Genomic DNA, 27829 nt, shown 5'->3' with positions numbered 1-27829 from the left:
ACAGCAGTTAGTTCCGGGCAACTGCTCATAAAACAGAACTATAAAATATCAGAACATGTTTTATCTAAAATGAGTATTATGTCATAATTTGCTCTCATTTCAAATACAATGGGGAAATTTCATATAAGGGGAAGCTTCATATAAATCAGGAATGACCTAAAATAATTGCTTGAAACGAACCATAATGACAAATTTTCATTTTCTTCTTTTTCTAAATGTTGGCTAATGGTTATGCACATAACCTAATCTTCTTATTTGATTATTTAGTGTATACTTTCATTTTTTAAAATGATTTATAAGCTTTTATAATTATAAACTCACAAACCCCAGCTTGGGAAACCCTGATATACTGTGAGTAATCCATAAGAGGTGCATACTATAACACGTTCCATAAAAAAACTAAAATTTAATTTGCTATTCATTGATAACTTTCCCCTCCATTGGGTTGTTAACTATTACAGAGAGCTGAACCCAAGAATCGGATCAGTCTGATTTGTTAACAAATCATTCAGAACTGTTTTGTAAACTATATCAAACAATTCACTCAAAAGAGACTCAAATGAATGGTTCATTTGTAAATCACCACTTCTTACAGTGTCATTTTTTTTCAGTGAATAATGACTTAAAGAGACAGTTCACCCAAAAATAAAACTTTGGCAGCAGCTAATTGATGCTATTTACACTACATGCAAATAGCGATAGATTCTATTAATACTATGCAAAAACAGCAGTATTTTCTTTGCAATAAGTGTAAACAGTAGTTAGATGCTCTTTATACTTCTTAGTGCAAAGTGGCAGATATCAGATTAGTGTATAATATGGTTGAACCACTAATGTCACATTGACTATTTTATTGATGCCCTTACTGCCTTTTTGGGCTTTGAACATAGTAGTTGCACTGCTGTCTGCAGGGACAGAAAGCTCTTGGATTTCATCAAAAATATCTTAATTTGCATTCCGAATATGAACGAAGGTCTTATGGGTTTGAAGGGTGAGTAATTAATAAAATAATTTTTATTTAATGTATATTATTTACAATTAATATAGACTACTTCAATGCTACTTTAAGTATTTTCAAGCTCTTTCACATATTGAAAACAGCAACCAGGATTTTCTTCAAAAAGTCGCCTTTTGCGGATATAAGAAAGTCATACAGGTTTGGAACGACATGAGGGTGAGTAAATGATGACAAGGTTTTCATTTGTGGATGAACTATTCCTTTAATTCCCACAGCAGCTGAAGTGGCTTTTTGCAGCTGGCAATCAGATTACACAGCGCAAAACCTTCAGATAATTATGCATCTCCAGGGCTACAATACACACAGTGTGATAAAAAATCACCAGAGCACTCCTGCGTGATGCAACCACAATCTACTGTGCCACACAGAATCCATACAGCAACACACTGCACTCCCGAAAAAGGAGGAGCCTGGAGCCAGATCTCATATGCAGTATGATGGGATTGATTGATGGAGCTCATACAAACTCATTTCAGACCTCAGATTCATCAGCATATTCCTACGCTGGCACAGCTTCATGCCCAGATAATCCATGAGCCATGCAGTTGATGCTGATGTTGCGTCTGTTAAAAATTGCATTCGGTGCTGGAAGCTGAAGTACACATGTGCCATGCATTTGCTTTACACTTCAGCATCATGCCATCATCATCTTCTTAATTTTCAACAGTGCAAACGGAGCCATTTAAAGGTTTAATGGTATGAGTCACAAAGTTAAATTAATTAGATAGATTGATTATCGCGAGTATATAAGATTAAAAACATACAGTAGCACAAATTCTGTTGCATTCTGGGAGCATGTTCATCCTCATAGGGAGCCGATTTAATGACAAGCACACACAAAGCAACCGCAAAATGAATTAGCTCCCTTCAGGCATACGCACACACACAAATTAACGTGTATTTATACATACGCCACCGCGTGCGCGCAAACAAACAGTTGCACACGCTTACGTCCAAGAAACAGCAGCCCTGGCCTTTCTCCAGAGAAGCGCAGGCGGATAAAATGTTTCCAAGCGGGACGGCTGACTCACTCAGGGCTCCAGAGGGATTGTGGGTATCCTCAGTCACCTGCCACAGACGCTAAAACTAGAACACGTCCAATTAGTGCTCCTCTTCCACTCCTTCACTGCAGAAGCCTGGCAGGCGCACGCACAATAGTGCAGACGTGTATTTGAAACTTTTCAAAGATGTGTCTACTCTACGGGAGACTTTAAATGAGTCAGAGACCATTCTGATTTTTTTGCCTATTATCAGAAAAGCTGAACGGATCCCGGTGACAGATTTCACCCCTGAAAGATCATCTCCCTTTTAAAGTGATAAGTAGCGTGTCACAGAGCTGCCAGTTTCAAAATGATAATGATGGGTGTAATGATGACTATATTGCAGGGGTGTTTTCTTTGAGGAGGCGAGGGAGAAAGTGCCGCCTCAGAAATTTGGATGAGAAGTCGATTGAAAAAACAAAGTAAAATGAAATACAAGACCACATAGTGTCTAAAGTACCAGTTTTTCTAAAGTAATGCTGTCCAACAGTGACAGTAATAGATATATTTTCAGAATGTGTCATAGATATAAAACATAATATATCTGCATTTCTGAGTACCTCTGTGACCAAATAAAATGAAATGCAAGATCATATACGAGGACAAATAGTATATAAACTATGCAGTAACATTGTCCAACAGATCAAATTTCAGGCAGGGCATAGAATAGAATAGAATAGAATAGAATAGAATAGAATAGAATAGAATAGAATAGAATAGAATAGAATAGAATAGAATAGAACAATTAAATAAAAATACATTCAATTAAAAATTAAATTAAATTTTAAAAAGAACATTAAAATAAATAAAAGAAAATGAAAAGTAAAATAAATTAAATAAAATGTTATGAAAAAACATAATATATCTGCATTTATATAAACTATGTAGTAACATTGTCCAACAGTGACAGCAATGGATAAAATTTCAGGCAGGGAATAGAATAGAATAGAATAGAATAGAATAGAATAGAATAGAATAGAATAGAATAGAACAGAACAAAACAATTCAATAAAATAAATTCAATAAAAAAATAAATAATAAATAAAATGTCAAGTAAAATAAATTAAAATAAAATGTTATGAAAAAACATAATACATCTCCATTTCTGAATATCTCTGTGACAAAATAAAATGAAACCAGATAAACGAGACCAAATAAACTATGCGGTAACATTTTCCAACAGTGACAGCATTGGATCAAATTTCAGGCGAGGAATAGAATAGAATAGAATAGAATAGAATAGAATAGAATAGAATAGAATAGAATAACAAAAATACATTAAAAATAAAAGAAATAAAAATTTAATTAAATTAAACAAAATAAAAAAATAAATACATAAAACATTAAATAAAATGTAAAGTAAAATAAATTAAAATAAAATAAGATAGTACTGCTATCTACAGTGGCAACTGCTATATAAAATGTAAAAGATGTTAGGAAAAACATAATATGTGTGTTTGTGAGTACCTCCGTGTCTTTGAGCCGTTCTTTGTTCCTGTGAAGCGGAGAGTGGGGCTGATGTGTAGTTGCGGTGTTGTTACATGTTAATTCTCCAATCTTCACATGGCCTTCTGAGGTGGTTTTGGGCCTTGACCAATTAGAGACGTTATCTGCACACAGGATGACATCTGTTGTCATAAACCGCAATTAAAATGAATTCCAAAATTCACCATTAGAAAACTTCTGGAAATTGAGCTTCAAATTATGTTTGCTATAAATAAAACAATAATATTATATGTGATGTAACAAGAGGACACAGTTTGGCACACCGCACTAACACACATCACACATTTCAGAAGAGACAGACAGTGCCATATTCTTGCCTGTATTCGATCCCTGCATGTGGCTGTGGGTGATGTGTTGGGCCGCCTGGCACACGTTGTGCTGAAGGATACTCAGGCATTCTCCCAGACAGCTGAGTGTGGCTGCAGATGTGGCTTTGAGCAGGAGCAGGTCCTGGTCCAAGGAGGACAGCGGCCCGCGGCTCGGCAACGACTCGATGGAATTCACCAGGTTCTTTTGTTGGCCTTCTGCCTGGGACATGACCTAAAAAACCAGATCAACAGAAAGCCTTATCATCAATTCCATTTGGACTTCTAAAACATCTTAATTAAATAAATTTGAACAGCATGCATTTGTATTTAGAGCTACTTGAGTTGGGCTTTCTATTATCCACAGAACAGCCCTCCAGTAAATGAATCCTTGATTAGAATGCACTTAAAAACTGTACAGAGGTACAGAGACTTGCTACTGCTAATACATCCACAACATGCTGCTGTGACCATATAAGACATATTGCTGCTGCACATATAACATATATGAAAACCCCCATAGTTAGCATATATGGATCACCCCATAGCAGATCTATACAGGTGGAGCTGGGGAAGATGGAGGGTTTCTGAAGCGCGCTGCAACTGCTACAGCAAGGACTAGCCAAGTATTTAAATGTTAAGCAGCAAGCTCATTGGCTGCTGATACAAAAAGAACCAATCAGCTTTGCCATGTGAATAATGATGTCATTATGTCAGATTGAGTTATACCTATCGGACTGCACCATCTAGAGTTTCATGTTAGAACTTTGGATTTATGTAATATCTACACAGGCAGAACACACTGCCAGCTTGTACACAGCATTAAAGTAATGTAAAATCTAACATTATTATAAAAATGGACGGACGAAACTTTAATACTTTCATACGTCCATATACACATATATACTTACACATATATTATACAAGACTATTATGCAGCACAACTGTTCAGCATTGATAATAATAACAAAGTTGATGGTTTTAACCATCAAATCAACATATTAGAATAACTTCTGAAGGATCATGTGACACTGAATACTGGAGTAATGGACTGGAATAACTGAGCTTTGCCAACACAGGAAAAAAAAATTAATTTGTAAATATATTAACATAGCATGTATTGTTAACAATATAATAAATGGTTAATGTTGTAATATTATTTATTATGCACATATACACACACACAGAATTGTTTTTATCCATTGTCATGTGATGTGCTTAAAATGACAATAAAGTTGTCTTTGATTAAGTCACAAAGAAATAAAATAAAATAATACATATTGAGGTAAAGAAGAAATGAGAAGTGTAGTACAACAATCTAATCCAGGGGATTGTATTCCAGGTGTCTGATTTAAAGCAGACTGAGACACCTGTAATCCCCGTGGGGTTAGCTCAATCCTATCTTCCTCTCTGCACAAGTGTTCAAACAAACCACATGCTGTCAACTGCAAATCCCAGAGACATATGACATATTTGGGTGTATGTTGCCGAGTTTACCCTTATTAGGTGTTTATGAAACTCTAATGTGCATTAAATACAGGATGTTTTGTGATAGTGAAGCGAGTCGTGAGGGAAAGTTTGTAGCGTTTGCCACCTCCGTTTGAGTCTGTCATGAAGGTAAGGACCATGGGCTTTCGTGGTGGTGTGGATATTGAGCAGCTCTAATGAAAAGCAGACAGATAGCCGAAGACGAGCAGAAAGTTGCAGGATGTGACTCATCACTGTAGGTCGCTCAGTACGCACATATTTCTCTCTCTCTCCTCCCTCCATTCCAACACTTCAGTGATTGCAACACTATTACAGCACAGCTGTAGTTTTAATGGAGGAAACTTAAACTCTTAAAAGGAACATTAGTGTCTACTCAAGATATCTGCCTCTCTGAAACAGCTAAGATTTTACCTAAATATAATAATAAACACTCAGAAACAAATAAGATTATAGAAAAGATGAAAACTTTTCAAAAGTACGATTTTTTAAGATTTTATGCTCAAAAAGGCTGCATTTATTTGTTTGATATTTTTTTAGGAATATTTATTGTGAAATATTGTTGGTATTTTATGTAATTGTTTTCTGTTTTAATATATTTTTAAAAATAATTTATTCCTGTGAAGCAAAACTGAATTAGCCTTACTCTAACGGTGATTTGAAACATTTATTATTATTATCCATGTTGAAAACAGTTGTGCTGCTTAATATCTACAGTGTAAACCGGGACACACATTTCCTGGGATTCTCTGATAAATTGAAAGTTCAAAGGAACATTATTTATATTAAGATATCATTTGTAACATTGCAAGTCTTTACTGTAATTAAGGAAACTTTTGAACAGTAGTGTATAAAAATGAACCTTTTTAAGGCAATAATTAATTGAAAATATGAAACTTCTGCCATTATTACTCACTCTTGTAGTTGCAAAACCCATAGGTTGATTAAAATGTAACATAAAAAATGGTGAAATTTCAAAATCAAAAGAAAGTCATACAGGCTTAGAACAATCTAAAGGTGAATTAGTGACAATAACAGAATTGTTGTTTTCAGGTAAACTGTCTTTTTAAATGTGGTTTGAAGTGTTTGGTCCCACAGACACTGAGGTCATCTTTAAATAATTCACTGAAACAGGGATATCACTGCCAGCTCTCTCTGCGACAAGCAAACTACTTTTGGGATTTCTATAATAACTGTCCTGTCTGTCTGCTACAGCATGGCAAACTTTGAGTACAGAAGAGATTTTGGGGTTGCTCATAAGCCAGCTCTCATGAAAAATTGATCCGTCTCTTTATACTCTCTCCTTGATCCATTTCTCTTTTTAAGTGAGTATTAAAGGAAAGAGACAGGCATCACAGCTGTCACCTGCTCTCAGCACAGAATTCCCATGGACCCCTGCGCACAGGTTCAGTACCGATCAAGATTCAGGAGCTGAGAGATCACACACACTCAAAACTGTTGTATAATGCTGAGAGAAAAAGACTCAAATAGAATTAAAGTGATAGTTCACCCAAAAATTCCAAACCTGTGTGACTTTCTTTCTAACATGGAACACAAAAGGCGAACATATTAAAAATGTATGCAGTTGTTGTATATTTGCTCTGAGGTATACTTTGATATAGTAGATAATTTGTTTGGCGATACTGTATCGATACTCAAAAACACAATATCGATATATGTATATATATATATATATTTTTTTTTTTTTTTTTAAATCATACAAGATTCATGGCAGTTGTTTCGTTTTGTGTTTATATCCTGACAAAAATCATGCGATGTTTAAAATGTGCAATGCCAGTGTCAAATATTCAAAGAACACACCCATCTGCGGCACATTACGCCTCCACAGCCACCAAAACTGATCGTGGCCACTCTAGTCAATGCTTGTGTTTATAGCAGGTTTCAGAAATGCCTCTCCGCGCTGGATTGCTAAAGTAGGGTGACCATACATCCTCTTTTTCCAGAACATGTCCTCTTTTTGGACCTTGCATCCGGCCGGGATTTCTAAATTGCCCAAAATGTCCAGGATTCAGATTTTGCTTTCTACAATCACCATTCATTGTGTGCATTTTTTTATTTGAGCTCTGAAGAAGACTGTGTCCAGTCCCACCCACTCACACAAACATTCTAATATTGCATATAATTTTCGTGCATCAGGAGGCCGCTATCAATATACGGAGAATATAATGTCAATGAGCTCAGGATCTGTTGAGCAGCAAATCCTCCAGCATGATCTTATCAGCCATCTCTCCTCTCAACCTGTGATCAGTCAAATCTGACTCCTGCAGCTCGTGTTGGATGCAGGGATGTCAAATCCGCGTTTTATTTTCTTTGATGGAATTGGGCTACTTTTAAACTGTTGCCATGGCTTGATTTTCTCCCGTGGGTTAAAGGTTTGAAATGTTGCATAAATTACATTTGACTGAAATGCTTGTATTGAAACATTTTGCATTCTATCTATGATGTTTTGTGAAGGATGGCCACTGGTACGAGTAGCTGTGTTGATGATAAACATGCTTAACAGTGACTGTAAAATATGTATATTAGGTATGGAAATGACATATTTTGAGTTTTGATATTTGAGATTGCGCTACTTTGGGCATTACTTTTACACCCCAACCCTCCGCACCCACTGTCCTCTTTTTGGAAAACTAAAATATGGTCACCCTAGCTAAAGATGGGCGCCTAGTCTATTTTTGACAGACGCTGCGTCCAAGCCGTACATAATTAGATAATTGAGGATGTGTTTTAAATGACTAAAACAGCTACAAATTTTTTATCCTTAATGTTCATAACTAGACTTTGATATGATATAAGTTATGAAGCGCACTTTTACTTTTGGAGTTCCACCGCATTCACACACTGACACTCTCCACGCATGTGTGTGTGTGTGTGTTCACGTGTGCTCATGTTCTTCACATAGTTCTTCATGTTCTTCCTGCAAGCACTTTATTTTTCATTGATATTAAGCAGATGTAATTATTTATTCAGATCAAAATGTTATGACATTTTTAACTTAAATTGTGAACCTTTAAAGCAGGGTCTAAAAATATATGGTCTGTTTATAACAGCTTACATTTTATATATTTAATTTAAAGAATCCTGTAAGCACTTTATTTCCCCCCTTTACTCGTACTGCACAAAAAGTGATTCAGTGACGTTGAATGTTACAAGGACTAAATAATGCAAACGCAGATCCAACTCTGTTCTGGTTAAATAACTTTTTTTTTTAAGGTTTGCATATGTTGAAATGTTCTTAATGATTCCTAAATTCCTAAAATTATCCTATTCCTAACATAAGAAATATCCCAATATATCTCCTTGCTTACAATACCGCAATGTATCGCAACATATCGTATCGCAACCCCTGTACTATGATGCGTATCCTATCGCTAGATTCTTGCCAATACACAGCCCTAGTAACCAGTGTTTAGCACATTAATAATGCTAATGCAGGCCTTACCCATAATTCCATTCAAAGTATATAGTAATCCATTATTTAAGAGTAAGTAAGAGTATAATGGTTTGTCTTCTATACTCTTGAGGTTTTGACTATATTCTATATAAAGAAAGCAGAGATAATTCTAGCACACCTCTCACGGTGTATTACTCATAAAACAATATTGTAGAATGAACAGAAAATCAATTCCTTGTACTCCAGCTCTTTTTTTTCCTCCCCCTCTCTGGACCCTCCTTCATAAAATCTGTCTTTCTTGTCATGTCTTTTTCACTTTTCACCGTCAAAATGTTCATAGTCAGAAAGGTTACAGTTCTCTCAGTCACTATCCATCACTGTCACTTTTACACACATCTATTTTTTTTTTCTTCTCTCTCGCATGTGCTATTAAAGGACATGCAGCGTCACTGGAACTTAACTTAACTTTGGCTACAAAATAAATATATTTGGAAAGCACTAAGTTTGGGGTCTTTTAGTCTCATCAAATGCTCACCAATTCTGCATTTATTTGATCAAACATACATAAAAAGTAATTTGTGAAATATTTTAGAAATAAAATGTTAAATAAATGTATTAAAAAATAAATTGCTATTTCATTATATTCATCATTTTGATATGCTGATTTGGTGCTCAAATAACATTTCTTATTATTACGAATGTTGAAACTGTTGTACTGCTCTTTTTTTTCAGAACTATGATCTTTTTTTTAAAGATTCCTTGATAAATAGAACAGAACAACATTAATCTAGGACAGAAATCTTTTGTTATATTGTTATTTGTCTTTACTGTAACCTCTGATCAATTTTATGTATACTTGCTGAATAAAATTATAGATTTGAAAGGAAAGAAAGAAACTCCTTTTTTTTACCCCTAAATTTGTAGCATAATGTGCAGACAAATATTCAACTTTGTGCCTTAGGTATTCACTCTGGTAGCTTTGCTGAATCAAACCATCAATTAATTTACTTTACAGTATACAAAATGGAAGGTGTTGGCAAAAAAGAGGGTCAAATAAAAGTAAACAAGGCCGTATACGGTTTTCTTTCCATTAGATATACAAATTCTGTTATGCAAAAAAATAAATAAACAAAATGAAATCTGCCACAAATCTATAAAACATTTGATTCTAAATGGTCAATCACACCATTTTGCAGTCAAATCTTTTCAGAATACCTTCAGAATTATACAAGACCAAGTCCTGTCCACCTTCCAACAGACACATCCCTATAAAGATGATCATCTCTAATCTTCACTAATGATTTCTGTGTGAATGCAATTTCCACTCCTCCACACTTGTTGAGGGGAAACAGTGTGACTAATCGCACACCAAGCCTTGGATAAAAATAAACACAGCAGAATAATTAAAATGCCAGCAGTTCCGTGCAACTATAACGACAGTCATGGAGACTTTCAAAACCATCTCTATAGGTAATGTGTGTCATTTCTTTCAATATTACAATACTTTCTGCTATTCCTTCTTACGCTGCAGGCTGCACACTACCATTCAAAAGTTCGGGTCGCTAGATTAAATTTTTTCAGTTTTGAAAGAAATTAATACTTTTATTCAGCAAGGATGCATTAAATGAATCAAAAGTGACAATAAAGACCTCAACATTGTTACAAAAGTTTACCATTTCAAATAAATTCTGTTCTTTTAATCTTTTTTTAATCAAAACAAATACACACACACAAATATATATATATATATATATATATATATATAAGCATTAACATTTTTAGTGATGCTAGCAGCATTAAAAAGAATACTTTGAACATTAGAGACTCCAAGTTAATACTCCTACAGAATATGAAGTGCTGATGGAGGAAAAAAAAAAAAAACCTATAGCAAAACCTCAAAATATACAGAATTCCACCTGCTGAAAAAGGTATTAGAGATGAAAGCAAATGGTGTGAATATGAAAAAAGAGTCTCAGCTATCTCCAGTCGGCAAAGGAGAAGTTGTCTCTCTGTGTCTGGTTGTGTTTTCAAAAGCACAGGCGCTAGCCACATCTTTGACTGACAGCCCGGAGATTACCTTTTTTGAGCTTCATATCAGCAGGTGTAAATGGGCCTGGATGAGTTTAAATAGGTGTATGTGGGTGGGTTGGCTCCACGGCCAAGAAAGATGATTTAGTGGGGCTTGACTGAAGACAGATGAATGAGAGGTTGATTGAATGCCCCACAAAAAGCTACATATAAAGAGAACATCATTAAGTTTTTACACCCACTTTAGATAGTTACCTAAAAATGACAATGCTGTAGTATTTACTCATCCCTAAGAAAGTCATACGGGTTTACAATAACATGAAGGCGAGTAAATAATGACAGAGTTTAGAAGAACTGTCCTTTAAACACGCTTGCCAGCTTTACACCCAGTAAAATATTCTGCCTAACACGCTGGCAAGATATTCAGAGAGATTGCTAATAATAATTTTCACCTCACTGCTTAGATGCACACACATTTTGAAAGCACATTTTATGAATCTCAGCTGGTTTTCAATGACTTGCTGCATGTTTCCTTTGGACTGTCAGCGAAAGTGACAGTGCCGTCTAATTTGAGAACAAAAATATGGCCTAAGACCCAGAAAAAGCAGCTGGTTGTCAGGAAAATATCACACTAGGGTCATACAAACTGACGGTTTGAAACAAAGCAAAAGCAAGTTTCTTAGATAAGATTGAGTTTACGTCTATAGGATTATTTTGATTGTTTGATCATTCTCTGCAAAAACCTTCAGACTGGTTGCTTATAACAGCAGTTTGAGGTGCTGTACATTTTTTGTAGTTCAAGCAGTCAGAGTTGGAGTTTTTGGATTAGGGACTGGGACTTCAATTGTTAATGGAATTGGACATTTTGAACACAGAAATTTTTCAGCGTACAGACAAATCCTATGTTGTATAAAAGATAAAAATAAACAAAAATAAATTAACAACTTAAAATTAATATAAAAAGACAAATAATTGTCTCCCACTCAAACTCAATTGGTTAAAAACTAAAACTCGACTCAGACCCAACACTACAAGCAGTACTAGCCGAGCTACATGCAAAATTTTCAAGGAATCGTCCAACCAAAAATGAAATATTTGCTGAAAATGTACTCCTTCCAAGGTAAGTTTGTTTCTTTTTTGTGGATAGTTAGGATAGGACAATATTTGGCTGGCATACAACTATTTGAAAATCTGGAATCTGATGCAAAAAAATCTAAATCGCCTTTAAAGTTGCCCAATAAAGTTGCCCAAATGAAGATCTTAGCAATGAATATTACTAATCAAAAATTAAGTTTTGATATATTTACAGTAGGAAATGTACAAATTATATTCATGGAACAGGATCTTTACATAACATCCTAATGATTTTTGGCATAAAAGAAAAATTGATAATTTTGACTCATACAATGAATTTTTGGCTATTGCTACAAATATACCTGTGCAACTTATAATACGTTTTATATATATATTATTATTATTATTATTATTATTATTATTATTATTATTATTATTATTATTATTATTATTATATATATATTTAATTTTAATATTTTTCACACACACACACACACACACACACACACACACACACACACACACACACACACACACACACACACACACACACACACACACACACACACACACACACACACACACACACACACACACACAGTGCCCTCCATAAGTATTGAAACAGTAAAGACAACATTGCTTTCTCTGCTGTGGAGTCAATACATTTGCAAATATGATTAAAATATGAATATGCAACAAAACTGCAGAATGTCACATTTTATTATTAGGTCTTTCCACACATACATGTTTTAGCAAATAAAAAGGACAGCACTTTTAGAGTTCATCCCACTATTTGATGTGAGCATAAGTATTGGAACAGTTGAATTTAAGGGCAGATTAAAAAAATTAAAAGCTAATATTTAGTTGCAGATCCCTTGCATGCAATCAGAGCAGTGAGTCTGCAACCCATAGACATCACCTGACTCTTGGTCTTATGCTTTGAAATGCTTTTCCCCAGCCTTTAATGCAGCCAATTCCAACTGTTGCTTGTTTTGGGGAGTTTCTGTCTTTAGTCTCCTCTTCAGCTGGGTGAAATTAATGTTCAATCGGATTTAAATCTGGAGATTGATTTGGGCAATCTAAGACTTTACATTTCTTTTCCCTGATAAAGCCCTTGACTGAACTGGCAGGGTGTTTTGGGTCATTGTCCTGATCCAATATGAAGTGCTTTCTAATGAGTTTGGTGGCATTTTCTTGAATATTGGTAGCCAAGATGATTTTGTACCCTTCCAAATTCATTCTGCTACTGTCATTAACATTAAGTCATCATTAAAATTAAGTGCTCCTGTTCTAGAGACAGCCATGCATGCCCATGCCATGACACCACCTCCAGCAAGCTTTACAGATGAGGTTGTATGCTTAGAATCATTTGCAGTTCCCTTTTTTCTCCACACTTTTGCTTTCCAATCACTTAGATAAAGGTTAATCTTTGTCTCATCGGTCCATCAACTCAGTTCCAAAACTCTACTGGCTCACATTTGTGAAGAATCTTGCCTTTATATTTTTGGTGCTGATCAGAGGTTTGCATCTTGCTGTGTAGCTTCTGTAACTCTGTGTCAAATTCTCCTGCGGACTGTAGATTGACAGCATCACCCCAGCTTTCTGGAGGTTGTTGGTGATTTTACAGACATGTATTTTAGGGTTCATTTTCACAGCTTTTATGATTTGTCTGTCATCAACTACTGTTGTTTTTCTCAGCCGATTAGGTCATCGTTGGTTGCTGATGTCGCCGGTAGTTTCCAAACTCTTGATTTCTCCATGCCCTTTGTTTTTCCTTTAGTTCTAATTGACTTCCTCTTTTGTTTTAGCATCCAAATTGGTTGCTTTTCTTTCAGAGTCTGCTTCCTCATCTTCATCCTGGTTTGTGTGTGTCATCATTGAATGCAAGACTTAGAATAGAGAAGCAATGGATATAACTTATAAGACACATTCCCTGCTTTTAATATCTGAAGAATTAATGCAACAGGACACAGCTGAACACTTAGAAAGACCTGTGAGGCAACTGTTCCAATACTTATGCTCACATCAGATGGGGAGATGAAACTCTAAAAGTGCTGATCTTCTTAGCTGGTAAAACATCTTTGTGTTGAATCACCCAATAATAAAATGTGACATTCTGTAGTTTTGTCTCATATCCATCTTTTAATCATATTTACAGATTTCTTGACTCCACAGCAAACAGAACAATTTTGTCTTTACTGCTCCAATACTTATGGAGGGCACTGTGTATATATAAGTATACAAGCAGTACTAGCCGAGCTACATGCAAAATTTTCAAGGAATCGTCCAACCAAAAATGAAAAATTTGCTGAAAATTTAATCCATCCAAGGTAAGTTTGTTTCTTTATCAGAAAAGAAACAAAATTCCTCTGAAGTGATTGGGTGCCTACAGAATGAGAGTTCAAACATCTGACAAAAACATCACCATAATCACCTAATAATGCAAATGATGGAACTGAGTTGATTACTACTTGTGCATTATTGTGATGTTTTATCAGCTTTTATCAGTTTGAAACAAACACATCTACATCTTAAATGATCTTCGTAAGTAAATATTCATCAAATTTTCATTTTTAAGTGAACTATTCAAACTATTTTGACTATTATACTTTGGCATAAGGATTCATATATGAGCAATAGTAATAGTGATGCTAGGTTTGGCAGTCGTTTCATTCAGTACTTATATGTGAATGAGTGCAATTCGTGTAGTTTTGAGTCAAAACTGACAATTTCTAACATTCTCACTCCACTGTGAGGTAGAATTGCAACAATGTCAAAACAACGTGATGACACAAGCTTCCTGCTGAACAGCCACTTTCTGACGCTGACGCAGCACTCACAGGCCAGCCGAGGTTGAGACGCTCCATAAGGGAGTCAGCTCAACACTAGCAGTGCTGCTGACTACATATTGAACCGCTGTCAACCTTCAAAGCTTAAAACAAAAGACGTGTTCTCTGTGTAATAACTACTAACATGTGGCAATTCATAACTCTTTGGCAGAACAGACGGACAATATTTAATACTTAACCCTTTGATGCTTTTCATCTACTATAGTCGACAGACCTTTAACACAGTATCTAGCAAACTTGAATATAAAATTTTACTTTAATGAATGGAATATGGTTGCAGAAACTGGATTGATTTACTGTAAATATATTACCAAGGTAAAGATACATAGATAGGTTTTGTAGAAATAGCACAACTGATTTCTGACAGACCTGGAAACACAAGTAAAAATGAAATTTACAAACCAATGAGCAATGTTTTACATCATAACTGAAAAAAAATAAAAAATAAATAAATCTAAATATTGAGAAAATTGCCTTTAAAGTTGCCCAAATTAAGTTCTTAACAATGCATATTACTAATCAAAAATTAAGTTTTGATATATTTACGGTAGGAAATGTACAAATTATCTTCATGGAACAGGATCTTTACTTAACATCCTAATGATTTTTGGCATACATTTTTTTTTTTTTAATAATTTTGACTCATACAATGTAATGTTGGCTAATGCTACAAATATACCTGTGCTACTTATGACTGTTTTTGTGGTCCAGGGTCACATATAATATATTAAATCTAATATATAAAGCAAGTTTTATATATTATATATATATATATATATATATATTATATATATATATATATATATATATATATATATATATATATATATATATATATATATATATATAGAGAGAGAGAGAGAGAGAGAGAGAGAGAGAGAGAGAGAGAGAGAGAGAGAGAGAGAGAGAGAGAGAGAGTGTTAAATCAAATAAAAAACCCTGACAGACACTGCGAAACGTCAGTGTGTTTAATAACAGTGGCTAGCTGGCTCTGTCTGGCGCTGTCCGTACCTCTTTGACCTGGTGCAGTTCTGCAGGATGCTGACTGCAGGCCCGTTGGCTGGCGGTGGGAGACTTGTGGTGGGTGATGGTGATGACAGAGGCAGGCATCCCATGCTGGGGGGTCTGTCTTTGGGCGGAGATGGAGGAGCACTGTGGGATGGGGTGCGGGTGCAGGGAGAAGCTGCGGGTCCGGCCGGCGGAGGAGGAAGAGGAGGTGTTGCAGGAGGAGGAGGAGGTGCAGCCCTGAAAGAGATAGCAGCAATGGCAGCAGCAGGAGTAAGAGGGAGAGCAGGTGCCCACGCCTCGCTTCCCCATGGGAGCAGACACCAGCCCTGTGCCGCCCGCACGGTCTGCCTTCACGCAAAAGAGCATCATCAGCCTGACACCACCAAGACAGCAGCCACATACAGGCAGGGAGGGGGAGGGGAAGCAAGGGCAGTGCATGGTGGGAAAAAGTGCAATATGAGATGGCAGAGAGAGGAGGAGAGAGCTTCCTGTGGAGTACTGTTCTCCACAGCAGAGAGATAAAGGTTGTCACTCGTTTGAAATGCTTTCATCTCTAAAAGCTCTTCAGCACAACCTGAGAACTGTAATCTCATTCCATCACAGCTAATCAGAGACATCATTTGTCTGTGATTCACAAAAGCATTTAGTGCACTGCTGATGAAAAATGCACAAAAGCAAGTGTCTAATGCATGCTTTTACAAAAATCACAAGTCTAACTAGATTTATATAAGACTGCAAAACTTTCTTCCATAATTTCTGTGGAGTTTGGGGTGTTTTTCTTACCATGGTGTCTGGGGTGTCATAAAAGACTGGTTACTGGCTGAAGAGCAAAAAAGCTTTCTATATTATTTTCAGATCTGTCAGGTGTTCTAATAATTTTGGCCACAACTGTAGTTCAGGTCTATTCTTTAATGCACACTGAATTTTTTTTTTTTAAAGAAATGTATACTTTTATTCAGCATTAAATTTGAAAGTGACAGAAAAGACATTTATAAACAAACACACACACACAACAACAAAAAAATCCTAAAAAAAATGTATCAGTTTCCACAAAAATATTAAGCAGCACAACTTGTAAATTCTAATAAAATAATTAATAAAAACATAGAAATCAGTCTCAGAACAGCAACATTACCAAAGTCATGCTCTATATAAAAATGATTCAATGGACTCTTAGGCTTGAAGGAAGATCACACTCTTTGATATGACCCAAAATGAGACCACACTTTGAGGTTTTCTGTACATGTGACAATGAGTATTTTATTCAGGTCCGATGGAGCTCCCCCAACCTCACGCGATTGCATTCTCACAGTCTTACGGCAGTCCATTGTTCAGTCATATGAGATTTTAACACTGACTACCAGGTTACATAAGTCATAGATTACACAGACCCTTAGACCTCCTTATAGCAGGGATGTTCATAGAACAGCACATATCGGGGAAATCTGAATTAAAATTGAGATATTTAGAGAGAATATACATAAACATAAATGTATACAAAGCTATAATATATATAATGCTGACCAAGGTGACATTTATTTGATAAATACACTAAAATTGTAAAATAATATTACAATTTAAAGTTAAATGTTTTCTGTTTTAATATATTTTAAAATGTCATTTATTCTTGTGGTGAATTTTCAGCAGCCATTACTCTAGTCTTCAGTGTCATGTGATCCTTCAGAAATTATTCTTATTTACTGATTTGGTGTTTAAAAAATATTATTATTATTATTATTATTATTATTATTATTATTATTATTAATGGTGAAAACAGCTGCGTTGAAACAACTGACACATTTTTGTCTCAGTATTTTTGTTTAAACATGATCTCTTTTTTTCAGGATTCTTTGATGAATAGAAAAGAGGATAAAGAACAGCATTTATTTGAGAAGTAAATCTTTTGTAACATTGTAAATGTCTTTACTGTCACTTTCGTTCAGTTTAGTGCATCCTTGATGAATCAAAGTTTTAATTTCTTTTATTTTATTTTTTTTTAAGTAGAAACACTTTGAAACTGGACAAAATGGCATAATGGACCTTCACAAAAAAAAAAAAAAAAAAAATAATAATAATAATATTCTGCTAACACTGCAGCAGGCAATCAGTGCAGTGAATAAAAAAGAAAAGACAAAATAAGCACGCCAAGTGTAGAGAATACATGAAGCATCTGTTGCATGCATTATGGATTCAGTCTTTAAATGAATAAATATGGTAATGTAATATATTTGGCCTTAGGCCGATGATGAAGACCAGGCCCAGATTTGTGCGGTTTCAAATTACTTTGCTTATAATGGGATTAATCAAAGAGACTGCAAGGTTTTTCCCTTTTTTAAGAATGCATTAGCAGCTAACGCTGGCTTGTGTTATTAGACTGCCATTTGTTGGTCATATACTGAAAATGAATGCTAATAGAAGTCAAACAATGTTTTAGCCTCAAGGCTAAATTCATTTCCATTAAATCCATGCTCTCTAAATTGGTGGATAACGCCAGTCTCTCCCATTTGTAAACACTCATTTTCAGATCTGACTAAAGTTATCATTAGTCTGCCACTCAAGAGCACTGAAAATTACAATAAATAATTGGACACAACACCATCTGCCTAAAACAGTCTGCCAAATGCATATTACTGCATTTAAACATCCATTTGAATCTCTTTCAGGCAGCAAAACAAACATTATGCATCTTGAGGCATGATTTAATGACATGTCTTAATGGAGGTGAATGCTTAAAGTTTGACTCTGTAAAGGTTAAACAAAAAAATCATTGAGTGTTCAGAGTCAGGCGAAAGTGAGAAACAGTGTGTGACACGCAGTGTGTCTTTGACACATGATAAGTGAACTGACACACTGTTTTTCCAATCAGTATCAAACTATTGTTTATATAAACCATGCTATGGTGGATAAAAAAGAAACAAGACCACGCTTATAGTATATGATCATGTCAGGTGAGCTGTCACATGTATAGATCATATGCCTCCATACAGCTACTTATTTTATTGCTCAATGAGTTATAGTAGCCATAACTAAAACTGTGGATAACACTAGCAAGTCTGTACATATGTGCATGATTATAAGGTCAAAATAGGGATGGGCAATGTGAAATTAATGTAAAATCTTATATCATGGTATGAGTGATTTTATTTCGCAGTATAATATATATATATATATATATATATATATATATATATATATATATATATATATATATATATATATATAATATATATATATATATATATATATATATATATCTATACACAATATAGTTGTTTTTGATTTATTTAAATAAAGTATATAGAAAAAAGAAATTTTATAATGCTAGTGACCAGTTTCAAGATCACAAAAATATTACTAGCCTAAATAAAAAAAATAATAAAAAAACAAGCTCACTGAAGACAAGTAAACAGTCAGTGATTAAATAAGACTAAGAAACTAATTACAAGCACACACAAACAAAAACCTACAGTAGAACAAAACAATAAGAAATGCTAAACATTGTATAAAGATGTATAAAAACACTGTATATTCTTCCCAGTGTGAATTAAATATATTTTTTCTTCTTAATAAGTTACAAAAGTGATTTAGTGAAGAGCAGTGAGAGATTTTGTCTCTTTTGTTGTTTGAATGACGGCAGGAATATTAGACTGCTGTCACTTTAAGAGTTGCCCGGATCCAATATACTGTTACATGTGTTTTCTTTCTCAGCTGTTTGCTTTCCTAAAACTACTGTGTTTACAAGGATGATTGCAAAAATGAGCATTTTGACACATACAAGCATGCGTATAATGTGGCAAAAACTCTGACAGCACTCCTATGGTGAAGAATAGCAAAATGTGTTCTCTTTCATTTGCATTTCAATGGCTTAAAATCCCTTGTTTTTAAACCGCAATGCTTAAAAATGCACGTATATAGTAAGTTTTTGTGACCACGTAGCACAGTAATGCCACATGAGCATGTAACCGCGATAGAGACGATAGTAGAAAAACTTAAACTTAAAAACTAATTGAAGTGCTAAAATTACTAAAACTAAAATGAAAAAGTGGTTGCACTGTAAGTCAATAGTTTTTATTTGCCTGTTTTATCATCCAGACATCCACTAAGCTAAACTGTGTAGAAAAGTAATAGCACATCTCTACCAATTAAGCCAAATCAAGACTTACAGGTATAAACTTGCTATTGACCTCATTTGGAATGCCACCCGTTACAATAAGTCTTACATGCAGTGCAATGAACTTTATTCTCTACTGAAAAGAGACAGTAACAGAGAGAGAGTAACAGCATCACAAATCTCAAGATTACAGGGGCAGTTTGTCATCGAAGTAGTGTCTGGAGAGGTCAGAAGGAATGGAGGCCCAGTCAGTCAGTACACAGAATGTGAGAGACAGAGACAAAGACAGGAAGGATGACAAGAGAAGATGCACTTACAGAAAGGACAGTTAGAACATCATCAATGATAGAGTGAACAAAATCAAAAGAGGACAGCCTCAAGAGAAACATTTTACTTTCTAAAGCAAGAGGGAGTGAAAAAAGATTTAAAGGAAGGAAATGAGAGCACAGAGTGTGGAGTTAAATGTAACTGGGTTACCTTGGCACTGCCGTCTGAGTGGCGACGGGCGCAGAGCTGAAGCTGGGTCATCCACATCTGCTGCTCACGTGCATCACAAGCTAAAAGAAGACATGTGAACTATAAATGGCCACATCCATTCATGCTGCATCTACAGCTCATTTAATTCAATAAACACAACATAACATAACATAAAACGTCATCTGACTATGTTCATTCAAAATAATGAAGCTGTTTGTTTGTTTAATCCTTATAAATAGTCCTGCATATTAAAGGGATCACATTATGAGAAATGCATTTTACTTTAACTTTTTTTTTTTTTTGAAATGTTAACATTCTTTTATCCTTATGATCACAGGTTAGATGTCAATGAAACCATTCAATATGAAACCAAATGTTCCATATTTTATGGCTTTTGGTGAATAATGTCACATTCCAGCTCACAAATTTAAATTTGCCGGGATGACGTTTAATGTCCTGACAACCTGTAGTTCCATTTAGCAACCACATTTTCAAGCCCAAACACTTAAAATCATGAGTGGTATCATTGATGTAGACTTATTTCAGGCATTTAACTAAAAATCTATTCAAAACCCCAGACTTCAGCACAATGGAACTGTGAGTTTAAAACTCGTTTATAGGTTTTAGGACTCACTCCTGCAGCCCTCCATATGGATCAGTTTGATGTTGCTTTTATAATGCCTTTTTTTCCTGGAGCTTGACAGCTCATGGTCACCATATGGAAATTGTGGATATTCTTTAGAATTCTCCTTTTGTGTTACATGACAAAAAATACAGCATGTGTTTTGAAAGACATGAGGTTGAGTAAATTTTATTTTAAACATTTAAAACAAATTAATTCCCAGCTGATTAATCACAGTAAAATAAGACATGTTTTCTGAAATGTTATGTTTAAATATGGAAAATAGGTGTTTTCTAATTAAATAAACAGGAGTTTGCTTACATTTCCAGAACAAAAATCTGAACTCTGGATAAAGCCAGGTTTAATGTTCTTGTCATAAGAGACTTGTTTTTACAGCAGGGATTTTATAGAGGGGATCATTCCATAAATTAAATACAGTAAAATACTGTCAACAGCCAGAAAAAATCACCATGTAAGTGCTACTGAAGTGGAGATTTCTGGTGTTGTCCATGAAAAAAAAATAATAATAAATAATAATAAATAATAATTATTTTTTTTATAATAATTACTACAGAAACACACAGAGAAAGCAATAATAAAATAAACACTTTTATGTGTATTGTGTATGTTTTCTTTCCACTAGTCTGAAAGAAGTCACATTATGGAAGCAAAACAGCCCCAAATCTGTTCTGCACGGTCTTGTCTAAACAAGATCCAACAGGGTTTTTATGTATATGACCTATGAAAATCTAGTTTTAAGGTCATTAGGTATGGTATGGTTGCCCAGGTAGAACAAATGCAAGCTTTTTTATCACCACAAGACTGAAAAACTCAATTTGTGGCTTGTCTGTAACCTGGGGTAAGCCTGAGAATGTGTGAAATGAGAAAAATAGCACCTGAAGATTATCGTTTCAGAATCCTGGAACACTGGGAGCGGACGGGGCTTCGCCTGCGGCAATGCTGTCAAACTGCTGGGAATAACGCTGGAGGTGACAGCTCTTTTCCCAGAGAAATCCATCCTCTCACAACCTCTCCGAAATTGCCTTTGTTACAAATGGCCGATTTGGCTGTTGGCATTTTGCTTGTAAACTTCTGACACAGTCAAAATGAGTTCTCAGAGCCGCCTCGGACCAAAAGTGAATTTTGATGTAAAACCATCATAAAAGATTGTGGCATACACTGAATGCCAACCATGAAAAGACTCCTGCCGTACTTGAAACGATACGAGAGAAACAGAGAGAGGGGAAAGTATAGGGATCTAATCTGATGAGGAAGTTGCTGGCGAAAAAGAAAGAGTGAATGTGGACAACTAAATCACAGATAAAGGGGGATGCCTGAGGGAAAAAACATGTATCAAAGAGATGCTTCCTTAAGAGACGTTGCGCCAGAGATTGTGAGGAGACTCAAGTTAAAGGAGAATGGAGATCAAGGGATCAAATGGCCACGTTAAAAGCAAAAGCAAACGATTGAAACCCCGACGAGGGAAAGACGCTCACCCCGCAGTTTGAAGAAATCTCCATTTGCAGCACAGACTGTGAACATATAGGGAAACTCATCACTTGGGGCCACTGAGGAGCCGATGAGGGGCAGGGACCCTCGTGGCTTCTGGTTCTTACTGTGCTCGTTGATGAAATACTGAAGCTGGCCGAGCTCAGGGTCCAACACGAAATACCTGCATGATGAAAAAACAGAGAGGAGAAGAGTGTTACATTACAACAAACCTAGATTTTGACAGCGTGTGATGCCTGACGTGTTCTTATTGTTGTTTTGCATAGCTATGTGGTTGACAGGTGTTTCACCAGGGTGCTGCTATTTAGTTGCTAAAGTGTTCCGAGTGGTTTTATTATGCATTGCTATGTGGCTGCTATCCTGCTCTTGTTGGTTTCTAGTGTGTTGCTAGGCGGTCCCTAAAATGTTCTGATTGGCTGCATTGGATTTAGGGCCGCAACAAAAGATTATATTGATAATTGATTAATCTGATGATTATTAGAACAATTAATCAACTAATTGTATATTATTTAGATGATTAATCAGTAGGTTTTAATCAGTTATTCAGCTTTTGCAGTTAGTTCAAATATTGAGTTATAAATATTCTATTCCAGCTCCACACTGGAGAGCTGCTTTATAGCAGAAAATCAAGTTGTAATTCTAATTGTTTGTGGCAGTGAATATGTTTTTATTTTTAAATGATGTGTTTTTTTTTTTTTTTGTGTAGTTTTTTGTATATGTTTGTTTTTAAATAACGTGATGGACTTTACAGGAGTGCTGAATTGCAGAGATGGTCCAAACATCCACATCTCTATGATCATACGCTTTCTTAACTGCTGCTTTCCCACACTGTTATTTTTGTTGTTTATTTATTTAAAGATTTATTTTAGCTGTTTTTAGCTGTCTTTTTATTTTTGATAGGACAGTGTTTATACAGGAAGCAAAGTGTGGGGGGGGGGGGGGGGGTCAGCGAGCTAGGCCTTGAACTCGGGACGGCTGAAACACATTGGCACTATATGTTGGCACGCTGCTATTGGCGCCAATGTGTTTATTTTGTTATTGTGAAGAAAGCGCGCAGCACATACTGTATTTCTATATTCATCTAAATGCGCTCTCAGCAGTGTGGGGATGTTCGCTAACAGTAAAGAGCTGCTTGTGTATATCGAACTGAGAAATCAAAATTGTGTTCCACCTTGGTAAAAATCACATTTTGGGGCGATGTTTTGCTTTAACCCATGGCAGCAGTATAAAAGCAGCCCAGTTCCATTTAAAAAATGCAGACCTGGCAACACCATCTGCGCTGACAGACTAGTGGTTAGTACAATGACACATAGTGCAACTGCAATTCTGGCAACCCAAGTTCGAGTCCCGACTCATGGTCCTTTGTAAATCCCATTCCCAACTCTCCACTCCATGCTTTATTCTCTACTGTCCACTAAAAGCACAACCCCCACCCCCACCAAAAGAAAATAGTCTTGTGCTACAGTGCCACACTGGTCAAATTGCATTACTGCAGGCCCTTACACTAGGTCATATTAAATAAAGCGACTATTCGGTAACAAAAATATTTGTATTTTTGTTGATAATGTCAACTAATCATTATCTGTGTGGTTTTACTGTGTTGATATGGGGTTCCTACCATGCTCTTGTTGGTTGCCAGAGTGTAGCTATGAGTTCTTTCCATCCATTTTATTATATGCCAGGTGAAAACACAAACTCTTTTAATGTATTCATTTTTATTTATGCCTGTAACAGAAACGTGAGGGTTACAATATACTGTATGCCAAAGTTTACTACTTAAGGGGTTTGTTAAAAAGTATGAGCAATAGTACCAGTGATGCTTGCCTTAGAAAACACGACTACATACAGCTAGTACAACTGGCCAAAATCAAAAAAGCACAGAGTTTTACGGTGGCCATTATTACTGTCTCTCTCCTTTCCTTCCTCATTATTCGTGATGCATTACATGCCACGTCTGGTTCCCCACTGTCAGAGCCAACCAGAGAGATGCTTTATACAGGATCGTAACTCTGCAGGGAATGGATTGTAATCATGCGGTTTGGGTGCTATAACACAACAGTCACCCTCTCTTAGTAAAAAATGGATGTGCTGCCAATTTCACCTCCACAGTCTCTCTGATGGGGTCTCTGAAAGCTAGACGAAGACACATCATTATTTTAAAAAGCAGCTAAAAGTATGAAGATCAAAGAGGCAACAAATGCATTGCTTTTGATGGCGGAGGACAGACGATCACTGTGGACCTTTGGTGACCTTTGCTTACATAACCTCATCCCCCCGTATGATTCAATACAAAAAAAGACATTGTGTATATCCCCTCACCCTTAAAAAAAGAAACAGAATAAAAATGAGCATAATATTATAATAATTCAACATCATATTAAATATACTTTAATATAATAATCCTGACAAAATGATTAAATAAAAAAAAATCAATTGTTTCAATTATTTGTATATTTTATTAACATTTGTATTTTTTTAATAAATTATTTTTTTTTAAAAAGGGGACATAACCTCTTACTTGTGGTCAGATTTCATATATGCTGGTATGACACAATGTATAATACAATAAAACTGTAGTAAAGACTATTTCAATGTTATCTAAAAATGCATGGTATTTCAAAAAATATCCTGGCATATTAACTGTGCTAACATGTAACATATGTTCAGTGGTGAATTAATGAAACCTGTTATAGCCATTCTCTTAGCGGTTCTATTCAGTTAGTTATTCTCTCTGAGGTCCAATTCTCATCAGGTCAAAGTATTGAGTGGTGTGGAAACCTCTCTCTCTCAAACACACACCCACAAATCATTAAGCACTAAACTGTGACTAGTGCTGAGGTTAACGTGAGGGCTATTTCTGAGCCATTGCGGAGGCTGGTAACCCTCCGGTCCTGATGCTTTTTATATGCTTGGCCTGTTCCTCCATCGATCGCTGGACTAAGCAACAGAATGAGCACAACATTATGGATGCAAGGGATTTCCCATCACGGATGAGTCATAGTCTCTCCCAGATGAAAGAGCCTTAACTGTGGGCTGTGCTGCACTCAACACTGCAGCACACACAACCATGAAATCTGACAAAAACAAAAAACCTCCCGCTTTCAATGAAAGCCTCTTGCTTTGGAGTGTTTCTGCATAGCTCAGCTGGTAAAGAGCTCATTTCACATTTAGATTCCTGACTACAAATAGACCCTTTCATTATGGGAAGGTGCTTTAAAACAGAGGACAATATCATGAAATCATGACCTTTCAGATCACTGATGTTGGTTTCTGGATGCAGGAGACCTTCTTGATTATCTCAGACTAGATTTTGAGTTATTATGTAGAGAAATAACCTTCATACTAATGCAATTTTACTATACTATATAAATCTGCAATAAGCTTGTAGGATAAATCAAATCATAAGAGAATCTTACATAACACCAGAACTTAGATAACAGGTAGGCAAACTAAGGGGTGTGATCTCCATCTTCCATCTCAAAAGATTTCATCAGATTATACAAAATGCAACATTACTAATACTGACATGGACAGAGTCAAAAACATATTTTTTTAACTCCACACACACATACATATACATATACATATACATATACATATACATATACATATATACATACATACATATATATATATATATATATATATATATATATATATATATATATATATATATATATATAGTAACCACACACTTTGATTTTTCCATGCATGATGTCATAATGGATCGAAATATACTAATGTCATCATTTTATACTGCTGTCTCTGACAAAAACTTAATCAAACACGATCTGTAGGTGGGTGGATAAAGCTGCCCAGATGTTCAGCATCAACAGAGGGAGAAACCGAACGAATGTAAACATAATGCAACATATGATTTTATTCATGTATAGCGTCATAATGCACTGAAATTACCCGCGTTCTGTTTATTGCTGGAAGATGACGTGTCTTCACTCTTTGATCCAGATACTGAATGTCATGTAAATGATGGAATGATATGATCAGAAATGCCCAGCGTGTGAAAAATCTGGACTAGAAGTCTACCATGAAAAACATTTGTCCTCCCCTATGGGTTTAAAAGTTGTCAAGTGTGAGCAAGCGCCAGAAACTCTTTACCTGTTCTGCCAGCCTTGTAGTAAATTGGTGTATTTGTTCAAAACCCCCTCCAAGTGTCTCTTTTGGGTCTGAGACGGGTGAGTGTCCGAGACAGCTCCTGATCCGGGACTATACGAGCCGCTTCTTGCCTGTCTGTGTGCGGGATTCCCCAGATCCGCGGTCCACTTTCCTTTACTGCTTTCTGAATGCGACACGTTCAATGTTTTTTCCATGATTATTCCAAACTCTGGATCATAAAATGTGACGGTTCAAAATCCAAAGCAGTTTCAAAAGCAAAACAAAGATACTGCTGAAAATGATCATCGTATGGAGAGGATGTGACTGGAGATTACTTTCATTTATCTTTCGCTGGCTTGTCTTGGACTCTTTAATGGGCTTCTCCGGAATCAGTGTGTGGTCACTCCCCTCCCGCGCTCCACCGACAGGAATGCTGCCGCTACATCAGAAAGGCGCTCGTGAATGTGAAAATGATGGTTGAACGTAAATCCACGCCCCCTCATTATCATACGTACGGAAAAACAGCATTAATAATTAAAAAACACAGAAGTATATGAATTGAAGTAATAAATATATTAAATTAAAAATGAATAAAACAAATACAATTTATATACATAAATTAATAAAAATATAAAAAAATATATAAATTTGTCAATTTGCAAATATCAACTTATCATTACCTACATGTTTTTTTATTTATTTTATATTTTCTGTATTATGTTATGTGTTCTTTGAGAAGGAAATTACACTACTGTAATATTATTTTTTTTGTTTTTTACACAAATGTTTTTTAAATAACGTGTTTATATATATGTACATATCTATATATATATATATATATATATATATATATATATATATATATATATATATATATATATAATATATATATAATATATATATTGTCGCAGTTTTAAACTTTCAAAAATTCATGTTTTTATAATAGATTATGATTAAATCTGTGGGTCATTTGTAGAATTAAACCAAGTCTGCACATAAAAGGCATTTGAAAAGTGGCAAAAACAGAGAGAAGACGAGACAAAAAAGAAAGAAAGAACCCCATTATGCTGATTTTGTCCTCGATACGGTATTTCTTTAAAACTACGAGTATGCATTAATATAATTGTATAATGTAATGCGCTATTTTAAGGAATATTGTTCACAATGTATTCAGTTATAAGCTTTAATCTACCATAAGTAGAGTGAATAATTATTTTCACACCCAATGAATTGGGGTATACACATAAACACAAAAGCCTGTCTGTGTCA

The 27829-nt window shown here is 35.3% G+C and overlaps 1 protein-coding gene across 2 annotated transcripts in view; it reads right to left on the bottom strand.

The window, feature by feature from the left end:
* The window catches only part of LOC109066019 (oxysterol-binding protein-related protein 10-like), a 48500-nt gene extending 21481 nt beyond the window's left edge, over positions 1 to 27019 (bottom strand). Inside the window, exons 1-7 of one of the 2 annotated variants that reach the window (XM_042741481.1) lie at positions 26896 to 27014; positions 26564 to 26789; positions 22435 to 22610; positions 20317 to 20396; positions 15732 to 15965; positions 3882 to 4104; positions 3526 to 3668 (exon numbers count right to left, since the gene is read on the bottom strand). In XM_042741481.1, the coding sequence (XP_042597415.1) occupies positions 3526 to 3668; positions 3882 to 4104; positions 15732 to 15965; positions 20317 to 20396; positions 22435 to 22610; positions 26564 to 26775 (1068 nt within the window). In that variant the 5' untranslated portion in view covers positions 26776 to 26789; positions 26896 to 27014. Of the gene's footprint in view, positions 1 to 3525; positions 3669 to 3881; positions 4105 to 15731; positions 15966 to 20316; positions 20397 to 22434; positions 22611 to 26563 lie in introns of both variants that reach the window. The other variant, XM_042741482.1, reaches the window with a different exon arrangement.
* Between the last annotated feature and the right edge of the window lie 810 nt (positions 27020 to 27829).

This window comes from Cyprinus carpio, chromosome B16, assembly GCF_018340385.1.
Source record: "Cyprinus carpio isolate SPL01 chromosome B16, ASM1834038v1, whole genome shotgun sequence".
Lineage (NCBI taxonomy): Eukaryota > Metazoa > Chordata > Actinopteri > Cypriniformes > Cyprinidae > Cyprinus > Cyprinus carpio.
Note: the sequence above shows the minus strand (reverse complement) of the source record. Positions and strands in the feature narration are given on the sequence as shown.